This window comes from Tachypleus tridentatus, chromosome 1 (genome assembly GCF_004210375.1).
Source record: "Tachypleus tridentatus isolate NWPU-2018 chromosome 1, ASM421037v1, whole genome shotgun sequence".
NCBI lineage: Eukaryota > Metazoa > Arthropoda > Merostomata > Xiphosura > Limulidae > Tachypleus > Tachypleus tridentatus.
The window spans coordinates 23,029,728-23,047,880 of NC_134825.1; the positions used below are offsets into that span (position 1 = coordinate 23,029,728).

Sequence of the window (18,153 nt, forward strand, 5' to 3'; positions counted from 1 at the left end):
TTAAACAGTGATCTAGTTTGATTAAATAACGTTAAACTATCAATGTGTTGTTTTAACTACGCAATAATTTGCACGATACGTGGTTTGAGTCTCATATGAGCATAAGTGTGAAAACAAGAAATAAACATATCTTGATTTTACAGAAAATTGGTAAATAATATGATTATGGTGCCTTTTAAATAGTTTAATGGGTTTATTAAAATGAAATACATGCCATGCGTTAAACAACGGCATACCTGCATAATAACTTTTGGAATCGATTTGGGGAACAGCTTAATATCACTTTTGTTTAATAACGAGGGTTAATGTTGGCATACGCTCGGATACTTAAACTTATATTTCAATGATTAAATGGTAGGTTTACTGACATCTTAATGTTATATCAAAGGTGTACTACATAGATCACAAATCGCGAACATATTGTTAAGGAAAACAATTACTCGTAAAAAAAGAAATCCAGGAATATGTTGGGGAGGATTGCTTTAATATAGCTTTATTCGAGTTCTAAATGTAAGGAAAGTTTTTATATAAAGTAGTGATCTAGCGGATGTTTTTCGTGTTCATAAACTTACTAATTTAGAATTGAAAATACAAACATTTCGCTCTGTTTATATTTTATCAACATAAGTACCTGGAAAAGTTAGACATAAAATATCACTATAAATGGGAACGTGGGACGTCATGCCTACTGTTTCAATCTGCACTACACGAACCGTTTGTCCGTCCCAATGTTACCGTGGTACACGCGGCATCAAGAGCCGTTTTCGTTTCACGTCGGTTTCACGTGTTTTACTCAGATGAACTCAAGTTCATTTCACGTCGGTTTCAGGTGTTTTACTCAGTTGAGCTCTAGTTCGATTCACGTCGGTTTAATGTGGTTTACTCACTCAAGCCCTAGTTCATTTCGTGTCGGTTTCAGGTGTTTTACTCAGTTGAGCTCTAGTTCATTCACGTCGGTTTCAGGTGTTTCACTCAGTTGCACTCTAGTTCGATTCAGGTCGGTTTCATGTGGTTTACTCACTTAAGCTCTAGTTCATTTCACGTAGGTTTCATGTGTTTTACTCAGTTGAGCTCTAGTTAATTTCACGTCGGTTTCAGGTGTTTTACTCAGTAGTGCTCTAGTTAATTTCACGTCGGTTTCATGTGTTTTACTCAGTTAAGCTCTAGTTCGAGGAATCAGCGCGGTATAAGTTCAGTATAAAAGTCACCTGATTTCTTATCTAATTAAACTGGACATCTAGGATCAGATTTTCTTTAACAAACTTTATCAACATTGATTTGTCTAGATCGTCATAAACACTTCTCAGAATGGCGGAACACTACATACACACAGTTTGTCAATGTTACTAAATGTACACCGTTTACGTATTGAGATCAGACCAGATTTTAAAATTCCATTGATACTGTTACAGGTAATTAAAATTTTATCAATCTGTAATATTTATAGGCTGAACAAAAAAATTTCTTAATTTATGTAGCTAACATTGAAAACAGCTTACTTCAGTATAGGACAATAGGACTGGAATATATTTTCATATGTTCAGTGACGTTTAACGAAATTTTTTTTGGACAGGTAACGTCGAAGTTGTGTATCTTTCAGTCATAGCATTATGGTTGTAACAAAACATTTGAAGAATTACATTTATTGAATTATGTAAAAAACGTTTTATAATCCTTCGGTAAGCTTCACTTGGGGTTTAGCATATGTTTCAAACAATTATTTTCTAACTTATTTACGAAGTCAAATTGTCTTATTGAGTTACAACTCTATTTAACTATAAAAAAATGTATTTCTAGGTCTCTTTATCATTTGTTTGTTGTTAAGCACAAAGCTACATAAGTGACTGTGTTTTGCTCTGCCCAACACGAGTATTGAAAACGGGTGTTAAACGTTCTAAGTTTGTAAATGTACCGCTGTGCCACTGGGGAGAAGGTCCCCATATTTAAGGGGAAACAACGACAATCACAAATAAGTACAGCTGAAGTGCATGTTTAAAAAACTCTTTCTCTTGATGGTTAATGTAAATAATTGTGTGAAATCAATGAAGGAAAAAAAAATTGGTGAACGTGAAACGTCAACATATCAGCTTTATCAATTCGTTTGTATTGGATGCACGATTCATTTTTGTTTTCTAGTAAATACTTTTAAAATCATTTTAGAACGTTAACTCCCAGATATTCCCTAAAAGCTGTTATAACAGCTGAATTGTAGCTTATTTCTTTTTTTGTCATTAACACAAGTTTAAGACATTAATAGTGTTAAAGTGTCTTTTACCAGTATATTCTACATATAAATATATTATGTGCGTAAAATATGAAATGAAAACTTTAATTTTTATCCAGTGTATTATCTTATAGATAGTTGATACTAGTTGAGTTATCGAAAGATGTATTATATTAAAGATGGTTGATATTAAATGAGTAATCATATAATTATATAATATAATATATTTGCTTACAACTAAAGTAAAATGTTTAATTCTTTTCATTTTAATGTGTATCATGCTTCTAAGCCTTTTAGTCTCATTTTATAGTTCTATATAGTTATAGTTCTGGTTCTTGAGAGAGAGTAATCACAAATGAAGTAACAGTTAGATTATTTTACTTCTCTTAATAAGGATAAACCAGAAAAACAAAAACAGATAAGTGACCTAATAATTTATCTCTGATTATCGTATTAACTCGTGTTTGAACACATTCTTATTTGAGTAATCCCAGTAATTAGCAACGTAAATCTTAGAACTGTACATTACTAATTACATGAAGTATATATTTAATGTTCGAGCATACAACCTACAGTTTAACGGTTCCTCGTTTGTCCATTTCCATGATTATGATCTACCTTAGGTGTTGTACATCTCTAACATCTTAAGACACCTCATAAAGTTTAACGATTTCTCGTGCGTTGACTTCACTAATAATTATTTACCGAAAATTGAAAATTGTTTCACGCATGCGTCGATCAGATATTATCAGGAAGGAGAGTATTTGGAAGCTATCGTTTTAAATGATTCGTTGGTTTTCGAGATTGTCAGGATAGGTACGTTTTTCTGTGAGACTGTTAGTGGGTCACCTTTTTTAGTGTTATATTTGTCAATCATTTGCACTACAGGTGGTCTGCACAATTCACACAGGGTAATCCTGTGAGAAGGTGTCGGTGCTAAGGTGAGATGTTTCAAAAATTGCTATGAGCAAAAATCCTCTGTGAATTTGACAAGCGTATCCAACTGGCTTTGAGATTTGACAAGAAAATTGGCAGTTATGTCGACCAAATCAATGACGTCTTTTTAAGAGGAGGAAATCTTTCCGCTGGCCTGAGTTTTGACGTGGTTATTATATGTTCCAACTAGGAGTGGACTAGGAAACATAACGACACCCATATACACGTTACTCGAACCATGTGAGGAAAATTTTCACTCGTTTTTTTTACTTATTTATTGGCCTTTTGTCATTGCAGATCACAAGCGCCATAATCAGAACCTTATGGTCCAGAAGTAAAGAAAATGTTATATATGAGTTAAACAAATAAAAAGATTGGGTTTCTTGCAGAAGAATATTTCGAATGACATTCAAAACAACACCATGCCATTTCAAAATTTATATATCGTATGTGTGTATATATATAAAACCTGTAAATATATATGTTTACAGTACTGATGTTGTTGTTAGATCACCTGATTTTTGTCTCTCGTGTACTTCTTTTTAAATCGTGTTTTTTAAGATAATTAAGTTTCGTAATGTTAGAAGTTTGTTTGTTTTGGAATTTCGCACAAAGCTACTCGAGGGCTATCTGTGCTAGCCGTCCCTAATTTAGCAGTGTAAGACTAGAGGGAAGGCAGCTAGTCATCACCACCCACCGCCAACTTTTGGGCTACTCTTTTACCAACGAATAGTGGGATTGACCGTCACATTATAACGCCCCCACGGCTGGGAGGGCGAGCATGTTTAGCGCGACGCGGGCGCGAACCCGCGACCTCTCGGATTACGAGTCGCACGCCTTACGCGCTAGGCCATGCCGGGCCTAAGAAGTTTGTAATTAGGGTTATTGAAAAAAGATATTTGAATAAATTTAATGTTCGGTGGGAAAAATAATTGTTTACAAAATACGTTTATGATTTAAGAAATAGTTTGGTGTGTCTTATTTTTGTAACCGTCATTACTATTTGTTTTAATCTACATCAGCCTTAGACCTAACAAAAGCAAATGGTAGCATAATAGAAAAACTGAACTTTAAATTAAGCACATTTTAAATAACTGATTAAAGATTTAACAACGTACCTATACACAAATCATGGTTACAAACTCATTTGTCAAAACATCAAAATATGTACTTTCAGCAACATATATATATATATACAAACAGACTAAAATGTAACCTAGTTTCTGTTTAAGAATGTGTTACAGTGAAAGCTTTGGCACTAATATGGATTCATTACTCTAAACTTGTTAATCATAGTGGTATATTTATTTACTACTATTTTACAGTAGTATAGAAAATATTGATGCTTGAAAAACTTATAAAACGTAGATTTGATAAAAATAAGTTTCATAAAAAGTTTAAAAACAAAAAACGAAATTAATTAACCTCTGCTGTTAAATAATAATGTGTGGTTATGCACATAATTATTTAGCTTGATAAATACGGAAGGATAAGAAAATAAACACTCAATTTGCAAAGCTGGCGGCCCGGTATGGCCAAGCGTGTCAAGGCGTTCGACTCGTAGTCCCATCGGTTATTTAAACACAATTTTGCAACCGATTACTTGACCATGGTCTATTAACTGTGTTGGATACAGGATTACTGTAACAACATGTGAGTAAAAAAATGTAAACATAATTACTTTCATTGTTGCTGTTACTCTCTCTATTACTGTGCCTTTTACATTTGTTTCTCAAAATTATTTACACTGGATGTTGTAAACGGTAAATATATTACTCGGTATATTGTGATATACGTGTTAAAAACAGCATGAAACCGTATAGGCGACAAAGATATCAAGATTAAATAATAGGTTGAAGAAGAGCCAAGTTTTATATACTTAAAGAAGAATGAAGTTTCGAAATGTCATCCTTCTTCAAATCGTACAGCTTGTAACGCCATGAACTGTGCCATCAGAGAACTGGTTCGAAATGTCATCCTTCTTCAAATCGTACAGCTTGTAACGCCATGAACTGTACCATCAGAGAACTGGTTCGAAATGTCATCCTTCTTTAAATATATATATATACATGTTAAACTTCACAACTGTTCACTTTTAAAATAAACAACATAAGTACAAGTGAGAAATTTTAGGGTTAAAATACCCTTTTTTGTATTTCTACTTTTATGAAAATAAACACCAGTTCTTGAGCTTATAAACAACTCATATTCATTATGGTCATATTAATTTATATTTTAACAATTATTTCATGTTGGATTCCCATTATTTTATTAGTAAGTACTTAAAATGTAAAAAAAATCGTCATCAGGTAACGCATAAGTGAAATTATGTCCATAATACGATACTTCTGAAATATATATGTGGTATTTAATCCATAATACGATATTTCTGAAATATATATGTGGTATTTAATCCATAATACGATACTTCTGAAATATATATGTGATATTTAATTTTTATGTCCACAACACGATACTTCTGAAATATATATGTGGTATTTAATTTTTATGTCTATAATACGATTCTTCTGAAATATATATGTGGTATTTAATTTTTATGTCTATAATACGATATTTCTGAAATATATATGTGGTATTTAATTTTTATGTCTATAATACGATTCTTCTGAAATATATATGTGGTATTTAATTTTTATGTCTATAATACGATTCTTCTAAAATATATATGTGGTATTTAATTTTTATGTCTATGATACGATATTTCTGAAATATATACGTGGTATTTAATTTTCCAAAGTAACTGACGTAAACTATTTCTCTATATTTTGTTACAGCGAACTTAAAATTTTATTTGTTAGGCCCATCGATAAACGGTATTGATTGTAAGTACCAATAGACGAAAGCTGCAATGACAGTTGATATATAATTAAGTTTTGCTTTATAATTTCTATGCATGCGTTTTTCTGATTCTTAGCAAATGCTAATTTAAATATTCATTGAAACGAATAGATTTTATGTGGTGGTTGAGTTTAAAAGGATGTTTTCAAACTAGTATTAAACGAATCTGCGTATGACAACAGTTATATTTTGATTTATAATTATATTTTAACTAAATATAATTAGTTATTTTCTATAAAACTGAACTTCTACTTCTTGTCTCATTAATTAAATTAAAAAAAAACTGTTTACACTTGGTAAGGACACTCTACAAGCGTCCATAAGAAAAAGCTATATATTTTAAATATTTTTGATCCAATATATTTAGGTATCTTCCATCAATCGAGTTTTAAGGAATCTGACGAGTCAGAAAGACCAACAGGAAACGTCTCCTCACCATGTCCCCATGACTGGACCAGAATCAGTTTATGACAAATTACGGTTGTTAAACGGTTCCCAGCCCTGGCCCTGGTACCCGACCGGCCCCTCTCACCACTTTCACGGCATCCCTCCCACATCATCGCCAGTTGCTCTAGGCCAAAATGCGGGTCTTATGGGACCTGGCCACGGGGGAAATAGTCACCTAGGTCTTGCAGCGTGCGAAAGCCACCGTCAGGATCATCCTCGTGTTAAAAAAGGTAAATATTTTGACTTGTATGATTGTGAGAGCTGGAGGTAGTAGTTAAATAAATAAATCAAACTGTTTTTATATTTTTATGACTGTGCTCATGAAAGGTTTATATGCAAAAACGGCTCGTTTGGGCTGAGAAAACACTTTTACATAGAAGAGCGAACAATGGACAATCTGGTAAAAACACAAAAACTTACACTTCTCGTACAGTCGCCGTGATGAAATAGGTAGGAATAAAGTGTTTGTGAAATTGTGTTGGCTTCAGTGATGACGAGAAACCCACTTGTTGAGAAAATTTATATGGAAAAACGGCTCGTTTGGGTTTTTCTCAGCCCAAACGAGCCGTTTTTGCATATAAATTTTCTCAACAAGTGGGTTTCTCGTCATCACTGAAGTCATGAAAGGTTTATTTGTCAAGGTTGTATGGTTATCTCTCTTATTAGGTAAATGATTCAAAATACTCCTTAGTAATCTGAAATACTGTAGAAAACTCAACAGTGAAGTATTGTGGATTTAAAGTTTTGTCAGGTATTAGTAGAGAAACAAGAACAGCTCAATGAAAGAGAACAGAGATTTAGATAAAAATCCTCCACTCGTATAGTCTGAGAGCGCGAAGATGAAATTGCTTATAGGGTTCACTGCATCATATACTAAACATGATGTGTGTGTTAATAGTTTATAAGTTTGACTAAATTCGTGTTATGAATTAATGTGAGTCAATTACACAATTTTTAGTTTAATCTAACAGTTCGGTCAAATATGTATTTATGTGTATTTCTATTCGTCCATGATATTTTGAATGAAAATATATTAAAACAAAAACATCTTGGAATACATCTAGTTTTTCCCATTAGAAATTCTAAGATAAAACTGTTTCATTAAAGAACTAATGATGTATATTACACTTCACTCTGTTACAATAATGGTTGTTGAATATTGATGAATAAAAGTACTATGGCAATAAATGTATGCTCTCTCGTAAGCTTTTGATTCAAGTTTTCTAAGCCTAAAATAACCTAAAACTGAGTTAAATATAATTTAAGTTTAGAATTTAAATTGATGTTGATACGTATTTACTTTATGACATTTGTCAACAAGATTAATACACACAGTATTCTTTTTTTTCTAATACAAATATATTTTAATATACAGACACTAAAAATTTACAATAATGGTATTACAAATAATGACCAATGTATAAAAGTTTTGCAAACTTACACAAATTATTGAGTATTGCATCTGGTCTGGGACGTCTTTGATGTCTTAGCGGGGGTTCACGATTAACGAATTAATTTTGAGTTGATGTCGATACAATTCATTTAACAAGAAGCTAGCTAGCCCTGTGTTCTTTGCCGAGTTTCCACTGCTGAAGTTATGCAATGTCTTCAAAAATACTAATATCCGATCTGAATCCGTTAAAGTGAAATGGTTTGCAATGTTAGAAATCTATAATCGCTCCTAGTCAAATATCTAAAGTTCTCAATTAATAACAATTACAGCTTCCTAGCTTTAGAGTATACCAACTGTAATATAATAAACCAACAGTATATACTGTTTTCTGGCGTGTGGCGTTGGTTACACTTAAAGGTGTGGGGAAAGTTTCTCCAAACTACAGGTGACACAACAATATTTACGTTCACACACACATATTGTTGGTTCTTACACTCGAGAATCTTCTACAACTTTAATGAATAGATGGGATTTTCGCAGCACAGATTTAATGGCATAAGTTATGTACATTTCTAGAAAAAAAATTAGCTTAAACAATCATCGAAATTAAAATCTATATCCGAAGGTAAATCCGTCACAGATTCTACGTCACAAACTGCAAAAGAATGTCTCTTCAAGCCGCAAAGAAAAACTCATTCTGTAAAATGATTATTATGAGCAACAGAATGTAATACCTAAAATTATGAAAAGAACCAAACCGAATCAGGAATTACAGAGTCTCTGAAGTAGCTTATAGCTTATAGTTCATGTTGGTCATCTAATGATATATAAGATAAAGTAATACTCCAATACTGGTTTTACACAAACTATCTTTTGTTTCATCCTGACAATATGAAATTTAATAACCAATTATGTCTTTTCCATAATAAACATGCTTATAAAGGCATCGGCTATAGGCATGCTACTTGGTTGGTTGCTGCTAGTCTGGGCTATCTCTTTTAAAGATATCTGTCTTAGCTTGTAGAGGTGACATGTCTATCAGATTAAAAATTAAGGAAATATATTAGTCAAATGCTCATTTTATATTCCGAATGTTTTTTGAAGAATAATATAAAATGTTTGATATTTAACAAGAAGAAAAAGTTGTTGTCGAGTGTATTCAGTTTGTTAGTTCATATCAGTTGAATTAACAAGTATTAACTTCCAATGTAATACAATATAATACAAGTATGTGATCTACAAACAAACGTAGAGAGATTGTTGTACTCGGTGTTTAAATTCGTGTAAAACTCGTCACGGGGCCCGGCATGGCCAAGTGTGTTAAGGCGTGCGACTCGTAATCCAAGGGTCGCGGGTTCGAAACCCGGTCGCACCAATTCATGGCTTGGCATGGCCAAGTAGTTTAGGTGCTCGACTCGTAATCCCACTATTCGTTGGTAAAAGAGTAGCACAAGAGTTGGCGGTTGGTAGTGATGACAAGTTGCCTTCTCTCTAATCTTACACTGCTAAATTAGAAATGGTTTGCGCAGATAGCCCTCGTGTAGCTTTTCGCAAAAATGGCCCGGCATGACCAAGCGTGTTAAGGCGTGCGACTTGTAATCTGAGGGGCGCGGGTTTGTATCCCCGTCGCGCCAAACATGCTCGCCCTTTCAGTCGTGAGGACGTTATAATGTGACGGTCAATCCCACAATTCGTTGGTAAAATAGTAGCCCAAGATTTGGCGATGGGTGGATGATGACTAGCTGCCTTCTCTTTAGTCTTACACTGCTAAATTAGGAACGGCTAGCATAGATAGCCCTCGAGTAGCTTTGTGCGAAATTTAAAAAAAAAAAAACTCGTTACGAATGAGATATCTATGAGCCAGTTGCTTAATTGGCCACGAGCTCTAGTTTTAACTTCACACAGTTTGTTTTGTGAACTATCATCTCAATACGTTATTTTACTCGAGAAAAAAACTAACGAACTCAAAAAATACCAACACTCGTGTGAAAAACTCTGGTTTAAATAGCTGTATCATATTTTTCACACATTCGATGCTAAATAAATAGCTTTTCTTGCTTTCATTGCTAAAAATTCCCGAATTCTCGTTGTTTATTTCTTTATGGAGGAAAATATGTTTTATGTATTTTGTCGATTGTGTTTCGGTGAAGGAATACAATACAGGCTAAAACCACTTCACACAGTGACACGATATACTCTGAACAACTATTCAATCTGATAGAAAGCATGATTTCGTATTTAATAAAAAGTTCGACCTCCTATCGAAGTTTAAGAACGTCTAACGTACAACGCTCTAGAATACGTATTTAGAGTTTATATACGTTCAGTACACTACATTCTTTGAACACTCATCTAGAGAGTCCATAAACCCCACATATTAATGAGTGCTGGGTACATATAGAGTTGAAATGTAGTCATAAAACAAAGGTCAATCCCAGTATTAGTTGGTGAAAGAGTAGCCCAAAAGTTGGCGGTGGGTGGTGATTGACTAGCTGCCTTCTCTCTAGTCTTACACTGCTAAATTAGGAACGACTAGCACAGATAGCTCTCGAGTAGCTTTGTGCGAAATTCAAAACAAACAAACAAACAAATTTTCGCAAAATATAAAAAATCAAACAAAATAATGTTTAATTGTGATGAAAGATTCAGTGAAAATTACACTTGATAAATAAGGGCATGACAATATTATTAAACAACGAGTCGGTGGATGTTACGTTTTATAACTCGTGTAACGGAACAACTGTGTTAATAAGAGAAAATTGAAATATCATGCTATTGATGGATGGATACTGCAGTTATAAAACAACGGTCAATCCCAGTATTAGTTGGTGAAAGAGTAGCCAGGAGTTGGCGGTGGGTGGTGATGACTAGAGGGAAGCTCTATTCTCACACTGCTGAATTAGAGATTGTTTGCGCAGATAATCCTCGTGTAGCTTTGCGTGAAATTCAAAACAAACCAAACCAAGAGATTGATCAGATCAGGGATTTAAAATTTATAACATGCAGATATGGTAACGAAAACCAAAAAATATAAATAAGAAAGAAACCTATAACATTCGTTTTGCAGCCGTGGTAGGCTTGTGAGAACCCGCTAACGCTCACGTACCTCAGGGAAACAGTAGGCAAAATAATCAAAAGGGTCTCTATCCGAAAGCGAGGCCAACAGACTATGAGCTAGTTTTACCAAGATAAAACTTGCTGTCATATCTCTTGTTGAACCGCTACATATCTCGCACAAATAGAAAATGAACTAAGAACTCTTCTATTCTTCAAAAGGCATACAATTTAAATAGCCGGACTTAGCGCCTATGAATTTATGTGTAATACAAATATTGAAATAGGTGCTTAGAATCCTCTGTTCTCGTAGGCTAGATGAATTATGAATCTAAAGCACGCAGTGTTGGACGTGACATAAAATAACATGTTGAAAAGATTTTTGAGAAAGGATGCACGACCGTCAGATATAATATGACCAGACACAGCGATATAGACAGTAATGTTTTAACATAGCGTACTCAACCTTTGTTTATATTATGATAATTCATGTTAAAGGCCAATAAATTACGGGTGTAAATTAATATTGCGTTCAATAACATAATGAAGGTGAGTTGTACATTCTGTAGCAGCGAAGTTAAGAATTATTTTATCAGGCTTTTCGTGCCGCTTCGAATGTGTTAAAAACATGGTGTTAATTCCTCCTAAACTGTCTGAAAGCGTTTCAGTAGATGACACTGATATAACATATGTGCTGTTTGTCCGTATATCATATGAATATTTATCGTTGAATGACTTTTGATACAGACGGACTGTGACGACATAAAAATTGAGACCTGTGTTCTATATTAACCTCCTATACTTTTAGTAGAAGTAGATAATAGATCTAATGATGCAGTGTGCACTATGGGAGATCAAATAAAGCGAGCACACGTTCTGGGTTGTTTTTTTTCTCCCTAGTCTCTCGTGCCAACTGATTGCCTAGCAAGCTACCGTGTACATACGGTTTCCCGATCTAGAAGTCAGTTCCGAGTCGGCCATCTACCGTAATATGGGATTCAAACTTAGGCCTGTCGAGAAAACACTCTTGGTTTTGTTCTTAAACGCACATGTTTGGAAGCTGGCGAAGTTCAGAAACACAATAGTTGAGATCTCTTTCTTTTTTGGCTCAGCCGGCGAGATGCATGTGACGAATGTTGAGGAGTGAAGGGGAGGAACCGCGTGCAAGTCCTAGGTCGCCACAATTTCGTGAATAGATCGCTCAAACGTTTGTATGTATGTGTACGTGTGTGTCTGATCAGTGAAGTTTGTTAAAAACTTACACCGCTCAGCTTTTGTCTGCTTGGCTTCGTTGTATCCTCGAAGCCAGCGACGACCAAGTAGTCCTCTCCTCACCTGTATCACAACAAAGAAATAAGCTTTTCTCTCCTCATGTTTTCTTGGGCTGAACTCTTGGTCTCTCCCCAATTTTCTGTTTAATTTCTGATCATATTTATCATATTCCTTACTTTTCGTTTATATTGTGTTTTATATATATAAACACTTACCGCAAAATATCTCAAAACCAAAGAGGAGATTATTGTTGATGCGGTACACGCCCACTAGGGGTTTAATTACCATTTATGGTAAAACGATTTGCAAAATTACGAAATTTACAGATTTTTTACAACGCTATACCTTTTGAGATAATTTTCTAAAGAACTCACTCTCGCCAACTTAAGATATCCGACAAAAGTTTCTGCCGGAAGAACAGCTTTAATCCTGTTTTCCTATTGACTGTATCTATACAAACCGTGCAGAAAAAAGGTCTGTAAGTTTTTCATGTTTCGATACGAGGCTGCGAAAAGCAAATACTCTTATATAAAAGCACACAATGTTGACCATTTTAACAGCTGTATTGATAAAGCATATCGATGTTTTCAAATAGTCGCACAGTTCAAACTCAGTAAGGATTACTGAAAAGCGTAAATAACAACACTAAGCAGAGATAACAATGAACCAAACACTACAAAACATGAGAATTTGTTGCAAAACAGTCACCGGATGAGGTTTTAACTGCGAATACAATAGACATATTTAATGCATGCCGAATATATTCGTGTTTTTGTACCACACGCTGTTTACAACGAGCTTAAAAACTCCTTGAAATTGGTTTGTTGCATTCAGTGACAAACGTAATACTAAAGAGGTTATAACATAGAAAAGATCGTAATTGTAAAAATCCAAACAAACAAGAAGGTATATTCCATAAGATAGGTAAGAAGGTAAACATTACAATTTATTTTCCGATGACTTTTATCCAGTACCTTTTTACAATAAAAATTCTGTCGGTGTCCTCCAACCATATTATCATGATATTGATAAATCCATAATTCATTATTTTCACTCTTGAAAATATAAAACTTATCGTAATTTTTACGATGGATTTACTATCCTTACTGATAACAAAATGCTTTCATTCGTTAACATCATGTTGCATTATAACTAAATAGAAAAATATAAAGTTGTGTTATAAAACTAGAAAAATATAAAGTTGTGTTATAAAACTAGAAAAATATAAGTTAAAGAAAATCAACAATCCAGTGAATCTTTTCTTTATAAGAATTAGCATAAAAACTAGGAAGTTGCTTCTACAAGAGTTCATGGCTTGGCATGGCCAAGTATTTTAGGTTATCGACTCGTAATCCCACTATTCGTTGGTAAAAGAGTAGCACAAGAGTTGGCGGTTGGTAGTGATGACTAGTTGCCTTCTCTCTAATCTTACACTGCTAAATTAGAAATGGTTTGCGCAGATAGCCATCGTGTAGCTTTTCGCAAAAATGGCCCGGCATGACCAAGCGTGTTAAGGCGTGCGACTTGTAATCTGAGGGCGCGGGTTCGCATTCCCGTCGCGCCAAACACGCTCGCCCTTTCAGCCGTGGGGGCGTTATAATGTGACGGTCAATCCCACTCTTCGTTGGTAAAAGAGTAGCCCAAAAGTTGGCGGTGGGTGGTGATTGACTAGCTGCCTTCCCTCTAGTCTTACACTGCTAAATTAGGGACGACTAGCACAGATAACTCTCGAGTAGCTTTGTGCGAAATTCAAAACAAACAAACAAACAAATTTTCGCAAAATATAAAAAATCAAACAAAATAACAAGTGTTTATTTGTGGTGAAAGATTCAATGAAAATTACACTTGATAAATAAGGGCATGACAATATTATTAAACAACGAGTCGGTGGATATTACGTTTTATAACTCGTGTAACGGAACAACTGTGTTGATAAGAGAAAATTGAAATATCATGCTATTGATGGATGGATACTGCAGTATTAATAGTTTCATGTTTTAACTGAAAACATTATTTATTTTAGAAACATGTATACTTTTATAGTTTCAAAACACACAAGTACGTGGGCTACATTTTTTCCATGCTCACTCTCTGATATAACATTTTCCCCAGCGGCACAGCAGTAACTCTGCGGACTCACACCGCTAGAAACTGTGTGTCAATACCTGCGGTGGGTCCAGCTTTGTGCTTTATTCCAAAGAGTCAATGAATCTGGTATAAAATAATCTGAGTGCATTTTGACGTCTAAATATAATTTTATGGGTAAAAAATAATACCATGTTTGAACAATGTTTGAAACAGTAACAATTCTTCTTGATATGGAGTATAAACATATTCGATCAGCTATAAGGTTGGGGATTAAAACAGATAACAGAGAGAGTTGCTGGAGAGGCGTCTTTAAGACGCCATCTATAGAAGAATGTACGAGTTTTGTTGTCTATTAAAGTAGCACTGGTTGAGGCTATTACTCGGCTGTCAGAGGATTACGGGATTTGTGTTCAACGAGTTGATTATCAGATGAAATTCTGACCTATTTCTTTAGAAAAGAAATGGAATCAAAGACAAGCCGGCGCCGCCGTCAAGCTAGAAGACTCTTTTTCGGAAAGATGACATTTCAAATAAAGCTTCGCACGTGATTATTGGGAGAACGACCCCCGACCCTCAAGGTCGACCATACTTAATATGTATTAAGTTTATTTAGCTAACAGTTTCCTTTGATAATGCCTTAATTATCCTTTCCTATATCCATCAGAACATATGTCAGACCTAATTACTTGTTCATTTTGAGGAAAACAACAACACGAGTTACTCGTTAGGACATTAATACAAATGTTAACTCATGACCATCGTCATTAAACATTAGAATCTGTATTTTAAGCCCACAGTTGTTTGTTTCTTTGGAATTAAGCACAAAACTGCACGATGGGCTATCTGTGCTCTATCAACCGAGATTATCGAAATCCAGCTTCTAACGGTGCGAGTCCGCAGACATAACGCAATTTACTGTGTTGATATGGTGGAGTCCATAGTTTGAACTTTTATGTTACGCTTGTATTTTGCCGTACTGGTTCACATGGTAGCTGAAAATATAAATGGTACTCAGCAAAGGACTGTGGTTAAAAGTGTAGTCTTGTTGACCCGTATCGAAGGATGAGGTTTGTTGATTTTTATTTCAAGTAGATCGGCCACATGATATACATAAAGCTCGTTTCGTTTTTTGTACACCTCTCATAGCTTGTTTCATGAGTGTATGTAGTAATAATAATCTTAAACTGTCTGTTGTATGTCCATGTAACTACTATCTATGTAAATATAATAGTGTGTTGTATGTTCATGTAACTAATATCTATATAGATATAACAGTAATGTCTGTTGTATATCCAGGTAACTACTGTCTATATAGATATAATAGTATTGTCTTTTGTATGCTCATGTAACTAATTCGCAGTGTTGATGGATCTTATCAAAACAGGTTTGGAGCTTTATTAGGTACATGCGTGGTTAGATACTACTTTTCAATTTTGTATTTTGTATTTTGCGATTTTTTAGGGCGTTTTTGCATTTTATTATCCCTTTCTTCACTCTCTGTTGATCGACCTTTACCAAATTTGGTATGGAAGTTTATTGGGTACACGAAAACATGCATGCTAATTTTTGGTTTCACTTTTCTTTTTCTTGCAGTTTTGATAAGCGTTGTTTTACAATTATGTGTAAGGGAAGCAACTTTTTATGTTCTAAGGTAACCTTTCAGTAATCATGATGTTACATAACTTCCGTCCAGAGCCGGACAGGTACTGCAGCTAGTATGTTGCATTTTATAAAATTAATTCTACTCCATGTTACATAACTTCCGTCCAGAGCCGGACAGGTACTGCAGTTAGTATGTTGCATTTTATAAAATTAATTCTACTCCATGTTACATAACTTCCGTCCAGAGCCGGACAGGTACTGCAGCTAGAATGTTGCATTTTATAAAATTAATTCTACTCCATGTTACATAACTGCCGTCCAGAGCCGGACAGGTACTGCAACTAGTATGTTGCATTTTATAAAATTAATTATACTCCATCTAGTATAGGACAAATACGTATTTAAACCGTTTTTGAACCTTTTTGAAAGGTAAGCGGTACAGTGTCTCTGTGTTCTTATTCTGAAGTAATTGCAACCAGTAAACACGTTTTTAACATATATAAAACCTTTTCAAAGTTGTTTTATTAGAATATAGTATCAAGATATCAGCTTGTTAGTTTAAAATAGAAAATAAATAAAACTAGACTTCTCGACTTCCAGGTGATTGATTTTCCCAAATAACTTACCATTTAAACATATGTTTATATATCAGTTGATATTTATAAATAGAAGGGATAACCGTTTATTGTAAATTTAACATACTGGAACTTTATTCTGAGTGGTTTACAACCCTAAGAAACTACTACAGCTGGACTTGGTTGTAAGATTTAGAAACCCAGCAATTTTACTGTTCTATTGATATACGTATTAAGATCTTCTGTTTGACAGCTTCTGGTTGTTGATTATCCGGGAGGGTATTCCTCAAAAGGGCGGCACCTTTAGAGATACACAAAGGGCAATTTTCTTGGAGTGATTAGGACTAAGCACCAGGGACCACTGATTCTCAATAGAATACCTCCTTCTTCTTGTTTACAGCAATTATTGGAGGTCCGATAGGAACTTCAACACCAGACTTGTCTCCTGATGGTAGTTGAAGGTACAGAAGAGCCAGTCATAATTTTCGGATATCTCGCACGTACAAATGACATCAGCACTCCATTTGGTTATAATTAAGAAAGCTTGTCCGATTTTGGCTTAAGGCCAATGCTTTTCCCCAGTACTAGTCCTGACCTCTTTGAGGATTTACTAACTGAAAAGCTCATCAGTGCTATCTGCGTTCGGTATTTGTCGGTTGTCGCGCGTGGCCTCCAGATCCCCTGTACAGTGACAATAAACAACCATAACTTTCTCGTTCACAGACAATTTAAACAGCTGCTAGACAATACAATATTACTGTCTCCCAGCCTAGGATGAGCCACATTCATTTTATATTGTTAATTCAGCCAGACAGATTTGGATTGTTTTTATTGAATATTAATAGGGTTTTTTTTTATGAACATTTCATTAACATGGAACACTTACTGACTGATAGAGCTCCTATATTCAAAGGACATTTTGTATTTATGAAATACGAATACATACCTAACTTGAAAAGTTGAAAAACATTAATATGTTAAGAAAAACCTGGAATACGCTGTACATCCTTTTTTATTTTTGCCAAATATAAAATAAAATTGAAGATAGTTTCACTTGTTAAACCAACTGTAATTTATTCAGTTCAGGTGTGTTCTCATAGTTTCGGGATTTCACTGTAATATTTCTTTCCAATGAACCAAATGTTCTGATTGAAGAAACTTTTTCATATCAATTTTACTCTTGGAACACCTTACCATGAATTCCTCTTTATTTGAAACAGATTCCATAGATGCAACTTCTGACGGAAATTCAGAAAACAATTCGTCTGCAGATGAGGACTCGCAGCTGCGCATGCGTTTAAAGAGAAAACTTCAAAGAAATCGGACATCTTTTACAAACGAGCAAATTGAAGCTTTAGAAAAAGGTAAGAATTCATTCGTACTGTCTAAGTCTTCAACTGCAAAAAAAAATATTAAATGTAGAGTATTTCTATTGGTCTATATTAAATGTAGAGTATTTATATTGGTCTATATTAAATGTAGAGTATTTCTATTGGTCTAAACAAAAAAGAATTAGAAATATTTTTCTTAATTTTATTTTTAATGTTCCAATTTGAGCTGTTGAAAGAAACGTAATATTCTAATGCACATAATTTCATCTAATTCCAGAGTTCGAAAGAACACATTATCCAGATGTATTTGCAAGAGAAAGATTAGCTGAGAAGGTCACTCTTCCTGAAGCTCGTATTCAGGTATATCTGAAA

The 18,153-nt window shown here is 34.3% G+C and overlaps 1 protein-coding gene across 2 annotated transcripts in view; it reads left to right on the top strand.

The window, feature by feature from the left end:
* The window catches only part of LOC143244487 (paired box protein Pax-6-like), a 53,621-nt gene that overhangs the window by 31,319 nt on the left and 4,149 nt on the right, over positions 1–18,153 (top strand). For both annotated transcript variants that reach the window (XM_076489263.1, XM_076489275.1), the window contains exons 4-6: positions 6,387–6,696; positions 17,671–17,814; positions 18,059–18,141. In XM_076489263.1, the coding sequence (XP_076345378.1) occupies positions 6,387–6,696; positions 17,671–17,814; positions 18,059–18,141 (537 nt within the window). The remainder of the gene's footprint in view (positions 1–6,386; positions 6,697–17,670; positions 17,815–18,058; positions 18,142–18,153) is intronic.